General features: G+C 40.4%; 1 protein-coding gene across 1 annotated transcript in view; it reads right to left on the minus strand.

Moving 5' to 3' along the window:
- LOC309568829 (uncharacterized protein) overlaps positions 1-19,636 on the minus strand; it is a gene marked incomplete at its 5' end in the record, with an annotated part of 291,543 nt that overhangs the window by 221,175 nt on the left and 50,732 nt on the right. The window contains 14 exons of the mRNA XM_082274615.1: positions 2,412-2,552; positions 2,635-2,824; positions 2,914-3,066; positions 3,161-3,295; positions 4,122-4,290; positions 4,370-4,506; positions 4,762-4,956; positions 5,695-5,880; positions 8,216-8,341; positions 8,423-8,611; positions 8,799-8,922; positions 12,018-12,159; positions 15,929-16,153; positions 16,531-16,667. Of these exons, the coding sequence (XP_082130741.1) occupies positions 2,412-2,552; positions 2,635-2,824; positions 2,914-3,066; positions 3,161-3,295; positions 4,122-4,290; positions 4,370-4,506; positions 4,762-4,956; positions 5,695-5,880; positions 8,216-8,341; positions 8,423-8,611; positions 8,799-8,922; positions 12,018-12,159; positions 15,929-16,153; positions 16,531-16,667 (2,249 nt within the window). The remainder of the gene's footprint in view (positions 1-2,411; positions 2,553-2,634; positions 2,825-2,913; positions 3,067-3,160; positions 3,296-4,121; positions 4,291-4,369; positions 4,507-4,761; positions 4,957-5,694; positions 5,881-8,215; positions 8,342-8,422; positions 8,612-8,798; positions 8,923-12,017; positions 12,160-15,928; positions 16,154-16,530; positions 16,668-19,636) is intronic.

The raw sequence follows: 19,636 nt of genomic DNA on the forward strand, positions 1-19,636 counted from the left end.
TTAATTTTTGGAGTGTTGTCAGTTTTTTTTTTTGCCATCTGTATCCCATTGGGGAGATTTCCTTTCACTTTCTGTTCCATTCCCAGAACAAAAAGTAAGAGGAAATTCCTCCACAGTGAGGGAATCCCAGGGTGTCACCAGAACTAGTGTCACCATTGGAAGATGTCCCCTCTATCACTGTTCTGATGTCAATCCAAAATGTGGGATTTTCTTTTACTTTCACATTCAATGATAACCGTAAACAGGACAAATAGAGCACGGCTCAGTGATTGAACATGGGCATGCAAAGTAATAAGTTAAAGCGGCTAAGGTGGTTGGCTATTCCGATATGGGCCTGAACTCTATAAAAGGTCTACCCTAAGGTAAAATCTTCACTCACCTGAGGAAGTGGTGAAGGCCGCCTTTGTTTGAGGTCGGTTGTTACAGCTCTCTCTGCGGTTTTACCTTGCCATTGTTAAATGTTCCTTTAATTGGCTATGACCTTAAGTGGATTTAGATCAGTTTAATGTCTGCCTGGCACTCATGGTAATGACAGGTCTTTTAGAATAGGTCAAGTTAGGAGATACTAGTGCTGACGTCACATGTCTGCTCAATTCCGGGTCGGCAGCGGCTTCCAATGTAAAGATTTTATAAAAATGTTTGGTTTTATGTATACTTGCATCCGTACTAAAAAATACTATACTACGAAGATTACTTCTGGCTCCTGGTGAGACTTATTTATCAAAATAATACCCTGATGAGAAGTAACGCTGGACGTATTTACTGGGTTCACTCTTTACTGAAAAACAGTCACATATCTAAGGCATTCATGCTGCTGTAATGGCAGCCATCATTTCTGGTGAGAGTTTATTTCACTGGGGCATGGTGGCTGACCTTGGAACACTTTGCTGGATTACCGATGTTCACTTCAAGAGGTGTTCATGAAGGTTTCTTTGCATTGCTGCACTGGATCTTTTACAAACTGTAAGACTTCATTTTCTCACTGGACTTTGCACAAAAGTTTTTTTCTTTTTCCATCATGGAGGACTGTACTTTTTTCTTTTACTTTAAACGGACTGTTTGCTTGTTCATCTGTTTGTGGTGCTACACACTTGTTTGCATAATGTTCAAGCGTGCTTCCAGTACAACTGCGACTGGCACTGGTTAGGTGTTTATGTTGGAAATTTCAAATAAAACTCTGGCCTTGTCCTTTCGAAATTAACCTGTCTAAGTGTCATTCTTTGGGCAAGGTTACTGATTAAAGTGGTTGTGGCTTTAAGCCTATGCTCCTACCTGATCAAATCTCCACAGCAGGCCCTTTTGGGCCAGAAGGTGGATGCGGCCACGAGGGCACAGAGGCGGCTTATTGCTTTCATTTTTACTGCAGCGAAAATTACCATTGCCAGGTCTTGGAGGTCTCCTGTCCTACCGTTTGAGCAGCTGAGGCATAAATTGTCCTGGATCATGGTGAATGAGTGGCTGTCGGCACAACTAGATGACAAACTGCACAAATTCGATAGAGTGTGGGAACCATGGCTCAACTATTTAACAGGGCCAGCTTGAAAGCGGTCCATGGGGCGGGGTGCGGGGCACGGAGTTGGGTCCATTTTTTCCTCTTTCTATTGCTTCTTTTTCCTTTCTTTTCTCACGTTTCCTTTCCTTTCTACCTTTCTTCCTTGTCTTTTTATGTAAATTTTTTCTTATTACTGGGGCTACCTCATGGTGGCATGTTGCTGCACACACATATGATTTTACCAACTCAGGAGATTACGCATTTGTATTGTCTTTTTTCATACGCGTCTGTTCAATTGTTATATGGGGAATTACTGTATTTTCTTTGTCTGTCCTGGGGATTATTACAGCTTGTTGCAGTGATGGCTTTGCCCCTAAATGATACTTTGTCATTGTGTCTGATGTTAATGCTTAAAATTCTCAATAAAAACTATTGAAAAAGAAAAAGAGTATGCTCCTCAGCAGCCATGTATTAGTGACATTACTGGCAGCAGCCATTTGTGGGATAAACTACATAAGAATAACTGAAGATGTAATGCAATGTCATAGAATATGAAAGTCAAAGTCTAATGGAAAGACAGCATCATATCATATGAATATGATTATCTCCTACTCTATCGATTATCTCCTACTCTATTAGCTTTTAGGCGATCTCTGAAAACCCTCCTTTTCAGAGAAGCCTATCCTACCAACCCCTAACAAATGTACCTCCATTTTCTCCATCAACCCATCCCCCACGGTTATTGCCTGTTGTTTCACTTGACCCTCCCTTTTAGATTGTAAGCTCTAACAAGCAGAGCCCTCTAGTTCCTCCTGTTTTGAACTGTATTGTCTTCCCTCACATTGTAAAGCGCTGCGCAAACTGTTGGCGCTATATAAATCCTGTATAATAATAATGAATACACCGAAAACTTCCATACCTGTAGAATTGCTGTAAGTGCCCTCTGGACATGGTGTGGGCTCAGTTGACCCTACAGGGCAGAAATGGTTAGCAGGACAAATGTTCCCTGTGACTTCATCTTGAGGTCTTGGACTTGTGGAGCCAAGAAAACAGAAATACCCTGCACAATAGAACATACAATTACTGACTTATTTTCCATAAGACGTTTTTTTTTTTCACAGTAGAGGTTTCTTTTATCTTACCTTTATGACAAATTCCAGCTGGCTCTACTAGGCCAGGAGAATCACAATACAAACCCGGAGGGCACAATAAACACCAGGAACTATTTGATGATTCTCTGTGTCTGTTCCATGTGCCAGAAGGACAAGGTTCTTTTTTCCCATTATAGCAGAAGTAACCCGCAGGACAAATGTCCCCAAACTGTGAACCCATCTGATCATAAAATGCACTCAATTATTCACTTGTAAGAAACATGAATAAGCAGAAATGTGTTTAAAATCTTAATAAAAGTAATCACTTACAGGGCGAGAAGTGTTGGATCCCCATGTACAGTAATACCCTGGATCACAAAATCCTTCAGGGTGGGACAACCCCGGGTGACTGCAGAACATGCCCAGAGTGCACAGTTCACAAGACTCGATCGCTACATTGCCAACTACATTAGAAAAAGTTCCCTAAACAAAATAACACAGCATGAGGTTCACAACATAATAGATCAATCAAATCAAGGTTATTTTTGAATTAACAAAGGCAAGTTGTCAATCTTACCGCTGGGCATGGTATTGCCGCAATGCTTCCAAGGGGGCAGTAATGGCCTTGAGGACAGGTGGAGATGTCAGATAAAGTGCTTGAATTGCAGAAATTTCCCGGAGGGCATGGGCTGCAGAATGACTGACCAGGGAGCTATAAATTAGGGGGGGGGGGTTTAGAGAAAACAACAGACAAGAGGTTTTTTTGGTGTTTTGAAATCTCAATTTCCAGTGAGCTAAGACACACAGCCCTAATGAATGCTTTGGGAAAAGTAACACCTAATAGTCTTGGAGCCACTTATATTGATTTTGGAACCTTAAATGGAATATCATTCCAGAGACTGCATAGCTGTGATTTATAACTCTCTCTGGCCAGTAAACAAAATATCCATCAGATGTTTAACCCTGGACTTCAGCACAGTGCAAACATCAAGGCCCTCCCTTTGTGTACAACTAATTTGATATACAGTAGGTCCATGCACTGACTAAGCAGTATAAACATTCTGTGGATTGAGATGGTCTTACTATTTCCAGCCTCTGCTTAGAACAGTGCTGTGAGTGATATGATATTAAGAATTGTTTTAGGAATGCTAACTTAATACATTTAAATATCACAAAACCTAACAATAATTATGTTGTAGCAGACATCTGTTATGGGTACCCAGAGCACAAGCATCCTAGTACTGCCAGATGTTTTACTGATTTATCTATATAGAAATAGCATTTTAGAATAGATAAGCAGTCTAAAAATTCCTTTTCAATCACAATAGAAGCAGCTTTTATAGTATATTTACTGCTTTAGAATGGCACAGACCCCAGTAGTGAGGTTGTCTTTGAGACAGGTACTGGGGAGCAATAGGTCCTAGAGTAATATTGATATTGGCACTGCCTCATGTGGATACACCTATGGTTAGAGTGTGTTCATTCTAGTCTTCTAGTTATAGGGAAACATTTATGCAGATGTAAAGCTCTCTGCTTACTGGCTGGAAGGTTCCTGGAAGACAAGGAAGCGGCTGGAAAGATCCCTCTAAAGAGAAGTAGCCTTTTGGCACCTCATTCTGCACTGGTGACCTAGAGCCCTCTGTGCAGTAGTAGCCAGCTTGGCAGTATCCGGTGGGAGTGGATCCTATCTGTCCATCACAAAACATCCTGCAAAGAGGAGACATGGGTTAATCTACGCCTTAGCCATAAGCTGAGCAGTTCTTACCTTTATTGGACATTTACATACCCAGCTGGGCATGTAAGGCACTGACTCAAAGACGTTAGACCAGTCCGGTTACTGTATGTGCCTGGAGGACATGGTGTTGGCCATCCAGAACCAGCAGAGCAGTAAGTACCAGGAGGACATGCACCTCCTGAAGGAGACTTTACATTAACAGAGAGTGAAAAATGGTTAGAAACGAGCCCAAAACCAGCTCACACTTAAGATGCAATACAAATAAAAATTTATTAGATGTTAGATGTGCTGTAAACCAACCAAATTGCTTGCAGTTCTCATAAAATTTCTACTTTAAAAATATTCAAGCATAGTCAAGGACTTTTTTTTAGCATTAAAATTTTTTATTTTTTTTTAATTTTCAACATTTGCATTATAGGTCACTTTTTAAAATGTTTCAATACCGAGCTCATGGATCTTTCGGGGCAGTAGAATCCTTCCCGGCATTGACCGGTGCTGGCTGAGAGTCCCACTCCAGCACAGAATCTCCCAGGTTCACAAGGCCGACACTTGGTTTCATCTGACAAGCCTTCAAGAGGACTGTATGTGCCTTCTGGGCATGGTTCTGGATAAGAACTGCCAGGAGGACAGTGGAAACCCTGATGACAAATAGGTATATATAAGTGTCAGAGAAATTAACATTTACTACAAAAAATAGACAAAAGCAGTTGAGCAGGGTATGTGTCCTTCAACAGAATACATACACAGTCTCATTAAATATAAAATAGTGTTGTGCAGAATAAAAATCTATTTGAATAAATATATATTGGTGATATAGTGTATAAATAAATAATAAAAAAATATACAATTAAATAAATATCTGTGCTGAAGTAATCAAATATACCCCTATAGTTACTCAATAATATTCCATAAAAACAATATCCGTGATCAAACTCTCACTATTGTCACAATTTGATCAAGGATATTGTTTATATGGAATATTATTGAGTAACTATAGGGATATATTTGATTACTTCAGCACAGATATTTATTTAATTTTATATATTATTTATTATTTTTTATTTATCTATACACTATATCACCAATATATATTTATTCAAATAGATTTTTATTCTGCGCAACACTATTTTATATTTAATAGCTCAATTGCCCTTTTTTATGAGAAGTGAAGTGTCTGCAGCATTTTAAAAATCTATAACAGAGAGGTTGCTCGCAGGAATCTTTGTATTTTTAACATACACAGTCTCAGCTGGAGGGGGAGGGCACAAGCAAAAAAAGAAAATATATGTATAGAAGTTGGGGATAGCCAGTAAATACAGCTCAGTGTGACATTCCCTTTTTATATGATCTGTTTTTGCAGTAAGCAGCATACTCACAGCTGGACACAGTTTGGGTGCCAGTAAGGATGGCAGGTCACAGAAGAAGCCTGCAGGGCACAATAGGCAAATTGGAATCTCTAGGCCCATCTTAGTCATGTTCCAGTATGATCCAGGCTGGCAGGGAAATGACATTGGGAAGCCTGTTCCGGGTGGACAGTGATATCCCTGGGGGCAGAGCCCAGTCTAAAAAGAATGAAAAAACAGCTAATTCTAATTATGCATAACAATTATTCTGAATATGACCATAGTTATGGCACCCTTATGGACAGTCTGTCCAACCCTTACTCCTCTACCCACTAAAGGCATCATATACAGTGCCTTGAAAAAGTATTCATACTCCTTGCATTTTTCCACATTTTGTCATGTTACAACCAAAAACGTAAATGTATTTTATTGGGATTTTATGTGATAGACCAACACAGAGTGGCACATAATTGTGAAGTGGAAGGAAAATGATAAATGGTTTTCACATTTTTTTACAAATAAATATGTGAAAAGTGTGGCGTTCATTTGTATTCAGCCCCCCCAGTTAATACTTTGTAGAAACCACCTTTTACTGCAATTACAGTTGCAAGTCTTTTTGGGGATGTCTCTACCAGATTTGCAGATCTAGAGATTGAAATGTTTGCCCATTCTTCTTTGCAAAATAGCTCAAGCTCTGTCAGATTGGATGGGAGAGCGTCTGTGAACAGCAATTTTCAAGTCTTGCCACAGATTCTCAAATGGATTTAGGTCTGAACTTTGATTGGGCCATTCTAACACATGAATATGCTATGATCTAAACCATTCCATTGTAGCTCTGGCTCCGCCTCAGTCTCAAGTCTTTTGTAGTCTCTAACAGGTTTTCTTTTAGGCCAAAAAGTTCAATTTTGGTCTCATCTGACTGGAGCATCTTCTTCCACATGTTTGCTGTGTCCCCCACATGACTTCTCACAAACTGAAAAAGGGACTTCTTATGGCTTTCTTTCACCAATGGCTTTCTTCTTCTCACTCTTACATAAAGGACAGATTTGTGGAGTGCACAACTAATAATTGTCCTGTGGACAGATTACCCACCTGAGCTGTGGATCTCTGCAGCTCCTCCATGGGCCTCTTGGCTGCTTCTCTGATTTATGCTCTCCTTGCCCGGCCTGTCAGTTTAGGTGGACGGCCATGTTTTGGTAGGTTTGCAGTTGTGCCATTCTCTTTCTATTTTTGGATGATGAATTGAACAGTGCTCCGTGAGATTTTCAAAGCTTGGGATATTTTTTTATAACCTAACCCTGCTTTAAACTTTATCCCTGACCTGTCTGGTGTGTTCCTTGGCCTTCATGATGCTGTTTGTTTACTAAGGTTCTCTAACAAACCTCTGAGGGCTTCACAGGACAGCTGTATTTATACTGAGATTACATTACACACAGGTGGGCTGTAATTACCAATTAGATGACTTCTGAAGGCAACTGGTTCCACTAGATTTTAGCTAGGGGTGTCAGTGTAAAGGGGGCTGAATACAAGTGCACACCACACTTTTCAGATATTTATTTGTAAAAAATTTGGAAAACCATTTATAATTTTACTTTGGCTTCACAATTATTTGCCACTTTGTGTTGGTCTATCACATAAAATCCCAATAAAATACATTTACGTTTTTGACAAAATGTGGAAAATTTCAAGGGGTATGAATAATTTTTCAAGGCATTGTACTGTCCTCATAACCTACCAGCTGCAGGACAAGACAACATATAAAGACAGTTTGGGCTTTGGCCCGAATGCACACTGATGCTCCTAAACTGACTTTTTGGGGGTTTTGGTGTTTTTTGCCTTGGCCCCTGAACACATTTCAATAAAAGCCTATGTGTCCATGCACAAATAGGCTTTTAGAGGAGTTTAGGAGTGGTAGAGTTTAGAGGCAAAGATCCTTCTCTTGAACGTAGAAGAATCGCGTTAAAATGCCAAACACGCCTAAGCGCTATGCGTGTTTAGCACTTCAACGTTTATTGATAGACGCCTAAACACCATACGCTGCTAAACTCTGTTAACTTGCATAAACTGGTTTGAAAAAATGTGAGTCAGGAGAAAACAGTATAAACCAGTGTGCATGAAGCCATAAGCCCCGTACACACGTACCGATTGTCGGCCGAACGATTGGCCGTCTTTTGTCCGGTGCTGTCCTGTCGGTTGAAAAGTGCTAAAGACTGCACACGAATTTTGTCGGCCAACAACAGCCGACTGCAGAAGTGATGTTATGTGATGGTTAACTTTCCGTGTGTTTTTTCTTCTCTGAGCATGCCCAGTCTTGCTCATCTGCTGTTTGTTGGCCGAATTCTGTACTGACTGAGGAACAATCAGCCGTTCTGGTGTTGGCCAACAAAAATTTTAAAGTCTGCACGCCAGATTCTGTTTGGCCGAAAAGTCGCAGTCGGTTGTCGGAATCATCATACTAACAAGCCGACAATCGGCCGATCGGTCGGTGGCCGAATATTTACGGCCGACAATCGCTACTTGTGTACGGGCCTTTACTCTACACATTGTTACTCACCGGATCTGGGATACCTTGCCGTTCTTCCTGATAACAGTACTTTCCCTCTGGACACTGCAGGCATTCTTCCAGTCCTTCCAGGCCATGTTGATGTCCATATGTGCCATTTGGACATGGTTTGGCTTCCTGCAGAAATATACAGGAGGATAACCACTCTGATCACACAGATTACACATATTGTCATCATTCAGCTCTGAAGTTTCTTACACTGCTCCCCTCTGGACAGTAGTATCCCTGAGGACAGATACTGATCTCCTCATCAGGAAAGACAGCCATTCCTTTGGGACAAACTCTACCGGCAGGACACACAAGCTGCATCATGCGCTCTCTGCTGGTCCTGTCCTCATTACAGTAATGTCCTGCTGGACAGGGCTGACACACGGAGGAACCAGCATCCTACAAAAAGAAGCATAAAAAAATAAACGGAATAGAACAACCTCTTTGGGAATACCACAGCTCTACAATAACTGCAGTAAACATTCAAATGAACAAATCACAAAGAAAGTACTTCACTATGAAGATAATTAACCTACCAGCAGCAAGTCCAGTCAGAATGATAGCTAATAGGAGCACAGATACTCACGGAGAAAGAACCAGCTCTACATGGCACTGGGGCACCCATGCCAATATTTGGACAGGAGCTGCCTGCTGGGCATAGGTCACATTCACCCACCTCTCGGGCACCTTGTTCAGCACGGTAAGAACCTCTGGGACAAATAATATACAAAAACATAAACCTTTAATATAACTGACCCAAAGGACCCTTAATGTTATTTCACTTATGTATTCCAATTACTATATAGCACCACAGTGTTTTATGGGTTACACATAGCACATGGGGAGAACACACAATTGACCAACCAGTCTGCTTACCAACCGAATTAACCTGTCCAACGGTATGCGTTAAAAACAGGGGTTAGTTAGCATGCATTTGCACACGCATGCATAAGCTGCAAGGCCCCTTCAAAGGTATTACTTGCAGTCCTAACCCTACTAATTTATGAGAGTCTCCACAATGAAAGCACATGCATTCTAATAGATAGATGAGGGACAGGTGGGCCTGGAGGTAGCCAAGTCCTCCCCAAAGGGGGAGGGGCACCATGGACACCAAGCACATAACACAATGGCAGCAAAGGTGTCCAGTGTGTCCCCCACTTATATTACTCCAGTAACAAAGAAATGGCCCCTGCCCCAATCTATACCTGGCCCTCACAGCAAGGAGCACATGACGGGCAAATGCATGAAAGACAAAAACAGAGGAAATTACCAGCTCAACTCACCAATAGAATTAACCTGTCCAACAGTATGCATTAAAAACAGGGGTTTAGTTTGCACACATTTGCAAACGCATGCGTAAGCTGCAAGGCCCCTTCACGGCACCTTGTATTACTTGCAGTCCTAAACCTACTATTTTATATGAGTCTCCATAAGAATGCATGTGCTTCCATTGTGGAGACTTTCATAAATAAGTAGGGTTAGGACTGCGAGTAACACAGGGTGCCGTAAAGGGGCCTTGCAGCCTAGGCATGCGTTTGCAAATGTGTGCTAACTACACCCCTGTTTTTAACGCATACTGTTGGGACAGGTTCATTTGGTTGGTAAGCAGACTGGTTGGTGAGTTTAGCTGGGAATTTCCTCTGTTTTTGATTTCATGTGTTTGCCCGTCCATGTGCTCCTTGCTGGGAGGGCTAGTTATAGATGGTAGCAGGTGCCATTTCTTTGTTACGAGAACATACAATTGCCATGCAGAATGTGTTCCTGCCCTTTTACTATCCACATTTCCTTCTTGTTTGATTTCAGGTTGCTCCACAAAAAATAAAAATGTTACTCCAAGTTAGTTGCCGGGAAGTCATTTTTTTTGGAAACATCAGAAGGATTTTAGTGATTTTTCTCTTGTGTGGAATTTAAATGTCTAGAAAACTTTTTAAAAGCCATTACTTAAAAAAATAAACTAGTGGCCCATGTAGGCTCAATTCTGAATTTGTGTGTTTGAAACTCAGGTAAGCAGGTTCTCATCAACTTTAATGGAGTCCCCTATAGATGATAGCTCAGAGGTTGCTTTTCTCCTGCTTTGTGTTGGCGTTCATTGGACACACAACGTCCTATTAACATACATTTGACCTGCAGGCAAAGCAGGTCAAATGCAGCTGTATCTTGTCATTTCAATGCATGCAATTTGAGCAGCACTGCATTCAAAACAGAAACACTTATCTACATGAGTCCTAATACTATTCTTATATTGGATACAAAGCATTTACAAATCAAGCAAACCTAATGAAAACTACTCAGTTATTTGGCAGAATGCTGGTAATAAATATGTCATGTTCATCCTGTGCAGCCATTAAAGATGGCCTGTCACCAATAACAGGACACTGGCTGGGCAACAGCTGTACAGCCACCTTTTATGCGGCAAACTGAATACGGCAACTAGGTGTCATCCACTAATATGAATCCTTTATTTACTACGTGGTGGGTATATAGCCTTATACTCACTAAATCAGTAAAGGATTCATATTAGTGAATAACAACTGGTTGCGGGCTTAATTTTGCTGCATAGATCATCGTCAGAGTGTGGAGACACTTTAGCCAATGCAGGGTTTATCCTACTCCCTCCAGATGGTTGCACGGTTAAACAACTATTTTTTTCAAATTCTAGAGCCACCTTTTTCACATGGGGATGATTTCTGATATATAAGTAGATACAAATATTCACAGAAAGTAGTTAAGTAGAACTGTGGCCTGGACATATTGCATTAGTAAGTTTGAATAATGTCAGCTTGTGTGCGGTTTTTAATGAGCAGCAACAGTTCTGCACTGAATGTTACAATTAACAAACCCACTCCATGCAGGTAGGAATGCATTTAAAAATACTGGTGGAGGAGGATAACCAGCTGGATGGAATGACACTTTTTGTAATAGATAGGCTGTTGTCTATTTCCTACTGTCTCACGCAATCATATATCTGTGGATATTTTATGGCGTTTTTTTGGTTCTCCAAAGTAAGTTCCCTTCTGCATTCAAATTGATAAGCATTGTATAGGTGTTGATACCCCTTGTGCCTTGTGCTAATGAGCATATACTCTCTCTATATATATATATATATATATATATATATATATATATATAACTTCCCTGTCTCCATGCACTTGTCCAGGGTGGGTCCACCTTAGCCCCTGTGTCAGCCCCAAAGACTGTTACATCAGGGATTTAGAAAACACTGCCATGTAAGCCATACATGTAAGCTTATAGGATCTTATGCATATAATGATGTGGAATGACATATAAATTTAATACAATATTTGTTTGTTTTAAGATAAATATGTCTGTACCCTCACAACCAAACGCTCCCGAAGAAGCTATTGTGTAGCGAAACGAGTGGACCGCTCATGGGACAAGAACACATGGATGATATGTATCAATACTTGGTGTAATGACTACTATTCTTGTCCACGTTTGTGGATATACATATATCTTCATAGGGGCTTCTTTCCCCTACTGGTTGGCTTTATTATCCAAAATCTAAACCCTTTTTATGTCTTTGCATATGTTTTTAATGCATTGTTAAATAAATTGTTTTTTTATAGAAACTATTTCTGGATATGTCTCATGTTGTGCCTTAAAAGTCCATCCATGCGAGACATTCTTTTCTTAGTCTCAGGCATTTATACATTTATTGCTCAGCTTTTTGCTTCATCTTATTTTTGGTTTATTAATCAGACTATGAACAGCCAGCCATAGTTATAGAAACTTGGTTGAATCCTCTCAGGATGCAACAATGACTCCAAGTTGTAGGAATACTCACAGGGAGCATAGAGATGGCTTTGATGTACCTGCTGGGCAGTAGGATCCCACAGGGCAAGCACTGCACTCTCCTACTCGTACGCTGCCCAGCTTCAGGTTATAGGTCCCTGATGGGCATGGAAACTGAGATCCAAACTGGGAGCCTTTAAGAAAAAAAGCAATGCATTCATTAAGCATATGAAAGCAACCCATACCTAGTTCCACCAATATTCTATGATGATCAGCTCAGGCTGCCGCATACAGTTTGATCTATGTGCTTTAGTGACCATTTTTTAACCATTTTGATGTGGCTTACAGAAAGTGCATCTTTCATGGGGGGTAGTAAAATGAAAAACATAGAAGATGGAACTGTTTTTATTGCCAGGAATGCAAATTTTTCATTTTCTCATTCTTTTTTTTTTTAAACTCGTTTTATTGAAGGTACGTGACACATGGTCACATACAACATTATGCTCAACATGTGCGCAAAAAGGCACAATACATATAAAATTGTCTTGAGATACAGTCAAAAAGAACACATATATAGTTTGTCTTATGGATCATTCTACTGGATGTAATTTCTGCTAGGCATTTTGGGTACTTGCGAGAATACAAAATAACCAAGAGATTTCTCTAAATATAAACCAGTACACTTCCAAGCTCCCTTTAACCACGGTTGATGGTAAGTGGAGAGGTACACCATTTATTCCAGATTTCATTATATTTCCCGGAGTAACCCCTATGTTCGTATACAATTTATTCATTTGGTAGGATATTATTAACCATCTTTATCCAGGTGGCAATAGAGGGTGGAGCCGGCTAAATCCGGCTCTTGTGCCAAGAATAAAGTCTCCCTCAACATGGTTCTATCATATCTCTGCCACTGTTCCTCATCTAGAATCCCAAGAAGGCATACCAGTGGAGTCTTTGGTACCGGCATCAAGAGAACATTGGATAGCAAGTTAATTACCCTATCCCAATATCTGGCAATCACAAGGCACAGTCATATAACGTGTGACGTTGGCTCGTGCACAATCACATCTTGTGCAACTGGGGGTAGGTATACGATTCATAGCATGTAGCCTAGTGGGAGCCAGATATGTCTGATGTAACATGTATAGTTGTATCAATTTATTATTAACAGCCGGGGAGACCTGTAGGTGTGAGGAGCATGCCGCTTTCCACTCCTCCTCAGACAGATCCGAGGTGAGTTGCCTCCACCTAAGGAAAACTATCAATGGGGTTTGGTTAATGGTGGCTGTCAGTAAGTGAGAGTATATTTTGGATATAAGACTATATAATTATAATATATTATATAATTCCTATTAGCGGATAGTTGGAGAAAGTAACATCGCTTACTCTGAACTGTGCCTGTAGAGCATGTCTAAATTGGATATATTTGTACAGTGCAAAAGCAGGGAGATTATTTTTCCTTTGTAATTCAGTGTAAGGGGGTATGGTGTTATAATAATATATATATCTCTAATATATATAATATTCCTTTGCCGCCATAAGGCACTATTAGGAGAACGCAAAATGTGTGGTAGCATAGGGTTGTGCCAAACAGGGAGATCTTCCATGATATCCCTGAACCTAGAGATTCGTTTGTCTTCACGACAAATTGCCCGAGCTAAGTTCAGAATAGGCAAGTTCACCCTCTCTAAAGCTGTCATTGGTGCCTCTAGTATACTATCAATAAGTGGTGTATTTTAAGGGTGTAATCTAAATATGACAACTATTGCTGGAGTAATCGGTGTAAGCCATTCTGTCAAATGTCTAAATTGTCCCGCCAAATAGTAGTAATACAGATTCATTTTCTCATTCTTCACCAGCAATAGAAAAGGAGACTAGTTGATGGACTACAAAATAGTTTCCCTTTAATTAAATTCCAACTGGTGCAATAAACAAGGGTCACTTTGATTTCGACTTCCTGGCTCCCATGGGGATAATTTGTATTTCCACTGAAGCCCCCATTGTTGCTTTAGGCCTCTGTGCAACACCCAAGACTCCAGTTAAATATGTCCTCTGCTGAGGTGGCCCCCGTGCTATCAAAGATGATATATTAGTATTAGGTCTACTTAAGGAAGAGGGGAATCACCATTCTGACTCAATCACTTTTGTATCTAAACTTCAGTTTGAGCTACTGAGCTCTTTAATAAAGAGTGGTCAACACTGCATTCTCTCTGGGTGACTGGTATTGTATCAGAACCTCCTGTCATTTCTGCAAGCATTCTGTAGTTGGAGGAACTGCTGGGTCTGACCCATAGACTTTGTGGCTATTGAGAAATATATTTACCCTTTTTGCTGTCAGGGCTGTTTTTGCACACATGTTCAGGCCTAAAGATTATCTAAACTCTGTGAACATTATATATTTTATGAAAGCAAAGACCCTGGAGAATAAACTAGTGCTAGTTCCAATTTTTTATGGCACACAAAATTTGTGTATTATGTGTTTATGAAGTGCAAATTTTCAGTAAAAAAATTCACTAAAGTTTATTTTAGTGCACACACATGCAATAAATTATCAGATTTTTGGTAAAATACAAAAGATGAGATTACGCCAAGTAAATAGATATCCAAACTTAAATATTGCGCACACCTGCAAAAGGATAATGAACTTTGACACCCTATATTTTCCAAAGGTGATGCTTTAAAAACCCCTACAGGGCATCACTTTAGAGTTAACCATGAGTAATGGCTCTAGAAGTATTACTCTCACACTGCCGTACTCAGGCGTAAATAATGTATAGTGCAAGCAATTTTTTTGTACAGAGGTGCCCTCAGCGGGTACATTCGTATGTGCTTGTCTATGGGGGTGTATATTTTTAGGAGGTTTCCAAGTGCTTGGGGGGGGGGGTGTAATCTTATTTTTGTACACTTTATAGGGGACAATAAGTCCCCTATATGATATAAACTATTTGTGGCAGGTTCTCCTTAATGAGGCATCAAGGGTCTTTTAGACCCCTGATGCCTCATCTGCCTTTTTGCCTTTCCTTGGCTGTAGCAGCCAGGGAAAGTGGCAACAGAAACTGGAAGTGATGTTTTTACATGTAACGTTTCAGTTTGTTTCAGCTAAGGGGAGATTAGCCAATGGATGTTCACTAATCTCCCTCCCCTCGACCAGGTGATACCAGGTTGGACAGCGGAGACTGGGAAGAATGGCAGAGGGAGGACAACAGCCAGACTGTGGAGAGTATGCAAACTCCTGGCTGCTGTAGCAGCCCAAAGTGCGTGTAAACCCTTCCCGGCCCACGCTGCCATATGACATACAGCAGGGGCAGTAAAAGGATTAAATGAAAGTTTCTGTGTCCAGAGCAGTGGTTCTCAACTCCGGTCCTCAGGACCCACTAACAGGCCAGGTTTGCAAGATAACTGAAATACATCAAAGATGATATAATTTGCTGATCAGTGATTGCAGTACTCTAGTCTGCATCTCCTCACGGTAATACTTAAAATCTGGCATGTTAGTTGGTCCTGAGGACTGGAGTTGAGAACCACTGGTCCAGAGTTCAGCTTTGAAGTACTCAGACTGGAGACAGAAACAAAAATTATAAGAAAGTCAGTAAAGGCAAAGTATACATTTCTCTCAGCATATGTTTCCTTTAAAGCACATCAGTGAGGTATGTCTAAATACAGGTGGGTAGAGGAAGCTAAGAAGGATTTAAGCATACAAGGAGGCCGTAAAATAGACAGTGAGGGGGAGATCTAACACCATTGGATCTGTTATGTTTTAAATGGAAAAAACATGGAGCTGCTACCTAATGTAACATGGAAAGAAATGCCATAGGCAAAGCACAGCACAATACAGCACTGCAGAACTCATTGTGTCATTGACCAACCATGGCTTTGGTGGATTTTATAGTGATAGAGGATTTAGTACAAACTCACCTACATATCATCAAACCTTATCTATGTACATATATATTTACACACCTTCTGGGCAGAAATGTCCAGCATTGCATTTTCCTGAGGGGTTCTCCGCTCCCATCAGACAGAACCAGCCAGCAGGACATGGGTAACAATCTCTGTCAGATGCCAAGCCAGGCCTGTCACTCCATGTGCCAGGAGGGCATTTGTACTGAGAACCATGCTTAGTTCCTGGAGGGCAATAATGACCACGAGGGCAGGGAACTGGAGGCCGCTGCCTTCCCCCTGAACCTAAATACAAATACAACAGTTATTACATCAAAATGCTGTATCTAAAATAAACAATTGAAGATTTAATTAAAAGGCTATGTGGTAGGTTTCAGCTATTTCGTGGCTGTAACCTTATCTGATTTACACAGAACCATCAACAAGGAAAAATTATCAATGATTGATGTACATTGGTATACAATACTATTTACCTAGACCACATTACTGCTCCATATTATATTTTCTGCAAAATGTTGTTGCTAGACTACGCTAGAACTGAAATACCACATAAAATTGTACATTTGGAATTTAAATGTTTATTTTTATTTTTTTCTTTACCCCACAAACTGAAGGCTCCAAACATGGCTGATTACATTCTCTTTTTCCCATAAGTACTGTACCTGTTGGGCAGAAAAATCCAGCTGAACAGACCTCACACTGGGACTTGTGGAAAAGACTATGGCTGTCACTAAATGTCCCAGTTGGACAGGCGTTATCAGAGGATGTAGGTGATCGAGATCCCACCGGGCACACATACCTATCAAAGCAAGAAAACTGATAAGGATACAGACTGTAATAGACCAGCTTTAATGTAATAAAAGGAAAGACAACACTGTGTTTAATAACAATAAGAACAAACCATAATTTGTAAAAAGTGAAAACCAACGACCAAAGCAACTCTGCTGTGAGATATAAACACAGTCATAATATACAAAACAAAGAGTATCGCTGTACATTAAATCAATATAGACACAACATATAAATATAATGCACCAATGGATGCAAAAAATAAAAGGTAAATAAAGTCCAGTGAACTATGAGAGGATATAGTCCAGTGAAGTATACTATGAGAGGATATAGTCCAGTGAAGTATACTATGAGAGTATATGGTCCAGTGAAGTATACTATAAGATGATATAGTCCAGTGAAGTATACTATGAGAGGATATAGTCCAGTGAAGTATACTATGAGAGGATATAGTCCAGTGAAGTATACTATGAGAGGATATAGTCCAGTGAAGTATACTATGAGAGGATATAGTCCAGTGAAGTATACTATGAGACGATATAGTCCAGTGAAGTATACTACGAGAGGATATAGTCCAGTGAAGTACACTATGAGATGATATAGTCCAGTGAAGTATACTATGAGAGGATATAGTCCAGTGAAGTATACTATGAGAGGATATAGTCCAGTTAAGTATACTATGAGAGGATATAGTCCAGTTAAGTATACTATGAGAGGATATAGTCCAGTGAAAAAAATGAAAAATTGTGGATCAAAAACTAAAATCAAACAGTGAAATTAAACAAAATAAAATGAGATAAAGTAAAGTCCTCTTTCGAAGTGACTGGGATATCAACTATGTGTAGTCGCCATCCATCACGAAATGTGAAATCTTGACTGCAGCATTGCCACCTCTGTATGATAAAGATGTCCACTTATCAGCTATATGGGACCTTCTGTGATGGATGGTGTATTATCTTAGGGTAAATTTTATTAAAAAAGTAAGGTCGCACTTGCATCAATGTAGTAGTAAAAACACCTTAATAACATTCCCGCCAGCTGGCATAACACAAGCAGGCGACACTTTCAGGTGTCCCAGATGGCATTTTGTGATGAAACGCGTAGGGTGGAGCATTCTTCCGTTCCTGGAAGTGTGGGCTGCTTGTGTTATGCGGGTCGGTGAGAGTGTTTAGGGTGGTTTTGCTACTACATTGTTGTAAGTGCAACCTTCATTTTTTTAATAGAAATGTACCCTAAGAATTTACACCATGTGGAGCATTTTATATTTTTAGGGATGAAACCATGTAAGAAATATCTGGATGATCTGTACTTTTGGCTCTGAGGGGATCCTATTTGAGCGGTATTGAAAGCCCTGGCTGAGTGTGTAGCCATAAGCGTTGTTGGCTTTCCATCACAGAAGGTCCCATATAGCTGATAAGCGGACATCTTTATCATACACAGGTGGCGGTTCTCCAGTCAAGATTTCATATTTGGTGACGGATGGTGACTACACACATTTGATATCCTGGTCACATATGAAGAAGACTTTCCTTTATCTCATTTTATTTTGTTTTATTTCAGTTTGTTTTCATTTTTTGATCATCAGTTTTTCATTTTTTCACTGGACTATATCCTCTCATAGTATACTTCACTGGACTTTTCCTACCTTTCATTTTTTTACATTCATTGGTGCAGTATATTTATATGTTGTGTCTATATTGATTTCATGTACAGCGTGACTATGTTTTGAACAGCTTTAATATAGGATGGTCCCAAGTGCAATGATCAATGTAGGGATCCTGCACTGCTCGGTCTCCCGCTCCTGCCGGTGCCTTACCAATTGGGGGTTCTTAATAATTTTCTAGTCAAAAATATATTTTTATTTTTGTAAGCAAAAAGTGTCAGAAAAAGGCCTGGTGTCCAAGTGGTTGCAATTGCCACTCATTTCACTTCCACAAATGCCCAATAGCAAGAACCATAAGCTGCCTATGAATACATTTTCGCTTTAAAAAGCTTTGCATACCTCAGAAGACCTCAAACACAATCACATAATATATGCATTTATAGAGTAAAAGAGGGGTCTCCTAACTTTCTTAACAAAGGGCAAGTTTATGGCCCTTCAAACCTAAGAGGGGCTGGATTGTGACATTCCCTCCGTCGGGAGTACAAAATGTCACAGCATCAGTAGGAGTAAACAATCCCCCATCATTGGTGTCATTGGGAGAAATTGTGCCCCATCATTGGTGTCAGTGGGCCCCATTGTTTGTGTCACTGGGTGGAACTGTGCCCCCCCCACTAACAAAGGAAGGAATGAATGTGCAGAGCTGTGCTGTGAATAGACCAGCTCTCTGCTAGTCTATTTATAGCACTCACCTCGACACAAATGTCAGGCTGGTTTTATCTCGGTTGTTGTAGAACTTGTCAGAAGTTATCATGCTGATAACAGAAGAACGGAGGAGAAGAAAGACACAGGACTTAGGGCTTTGGAGACAGAGAAGTAAACATTACAGATATATGTGCTTAGGTCAAATTTCATGAATGGGGTTTACATCCACTTTAATGCCTTAACACTTCAGCTGCTCATAGTTACTGACTTAAAGTTTATTTTTATGCATAGCTGTAAGAAAAATTGGTGTCTGCGTCTATTGTTTTTGGGTATCCTTTGTCCTAATCCCTTTCTCCCAAGGATTTTTCAGATCTAATAAAAATTTGTTAACCTTTTCTGAAGTGACTGGAGCCCAATTCATCATGCCCTGCTAAAGGTCGAGAAACCAACTTGAATGTGAAGTGCTAGCCACTTGGGGGTCCCTAACTGCCTCCAGGGGTAGTGGATGCTACGCATTTAAAAGAAAGGGCTTCATGACTCAGGGGTTTACCCAGGCCCGGGGTGCATGGGTAAACCTGTCTTTTTTTGAAGCAGCCAACAGCACTGGCTATTTTATCGAGTTGACAGTATAGATCGGTGGTCTCCAAACTGCGGCCGGGGGCCAGATGAGGCCC

This window comes from Pelophylax lessonae (assembly GCF_965119305.1).
Source record: "Pelophylax lessonae genome assembly, chromosome: 12".
In the NCBI taxonomy this organism is placed as follows: Eukaryota; Metazoa; Chordata; class Amphibia; order Anura; family Ranidae; genus Pelophylax; species Pelophylax lessonae.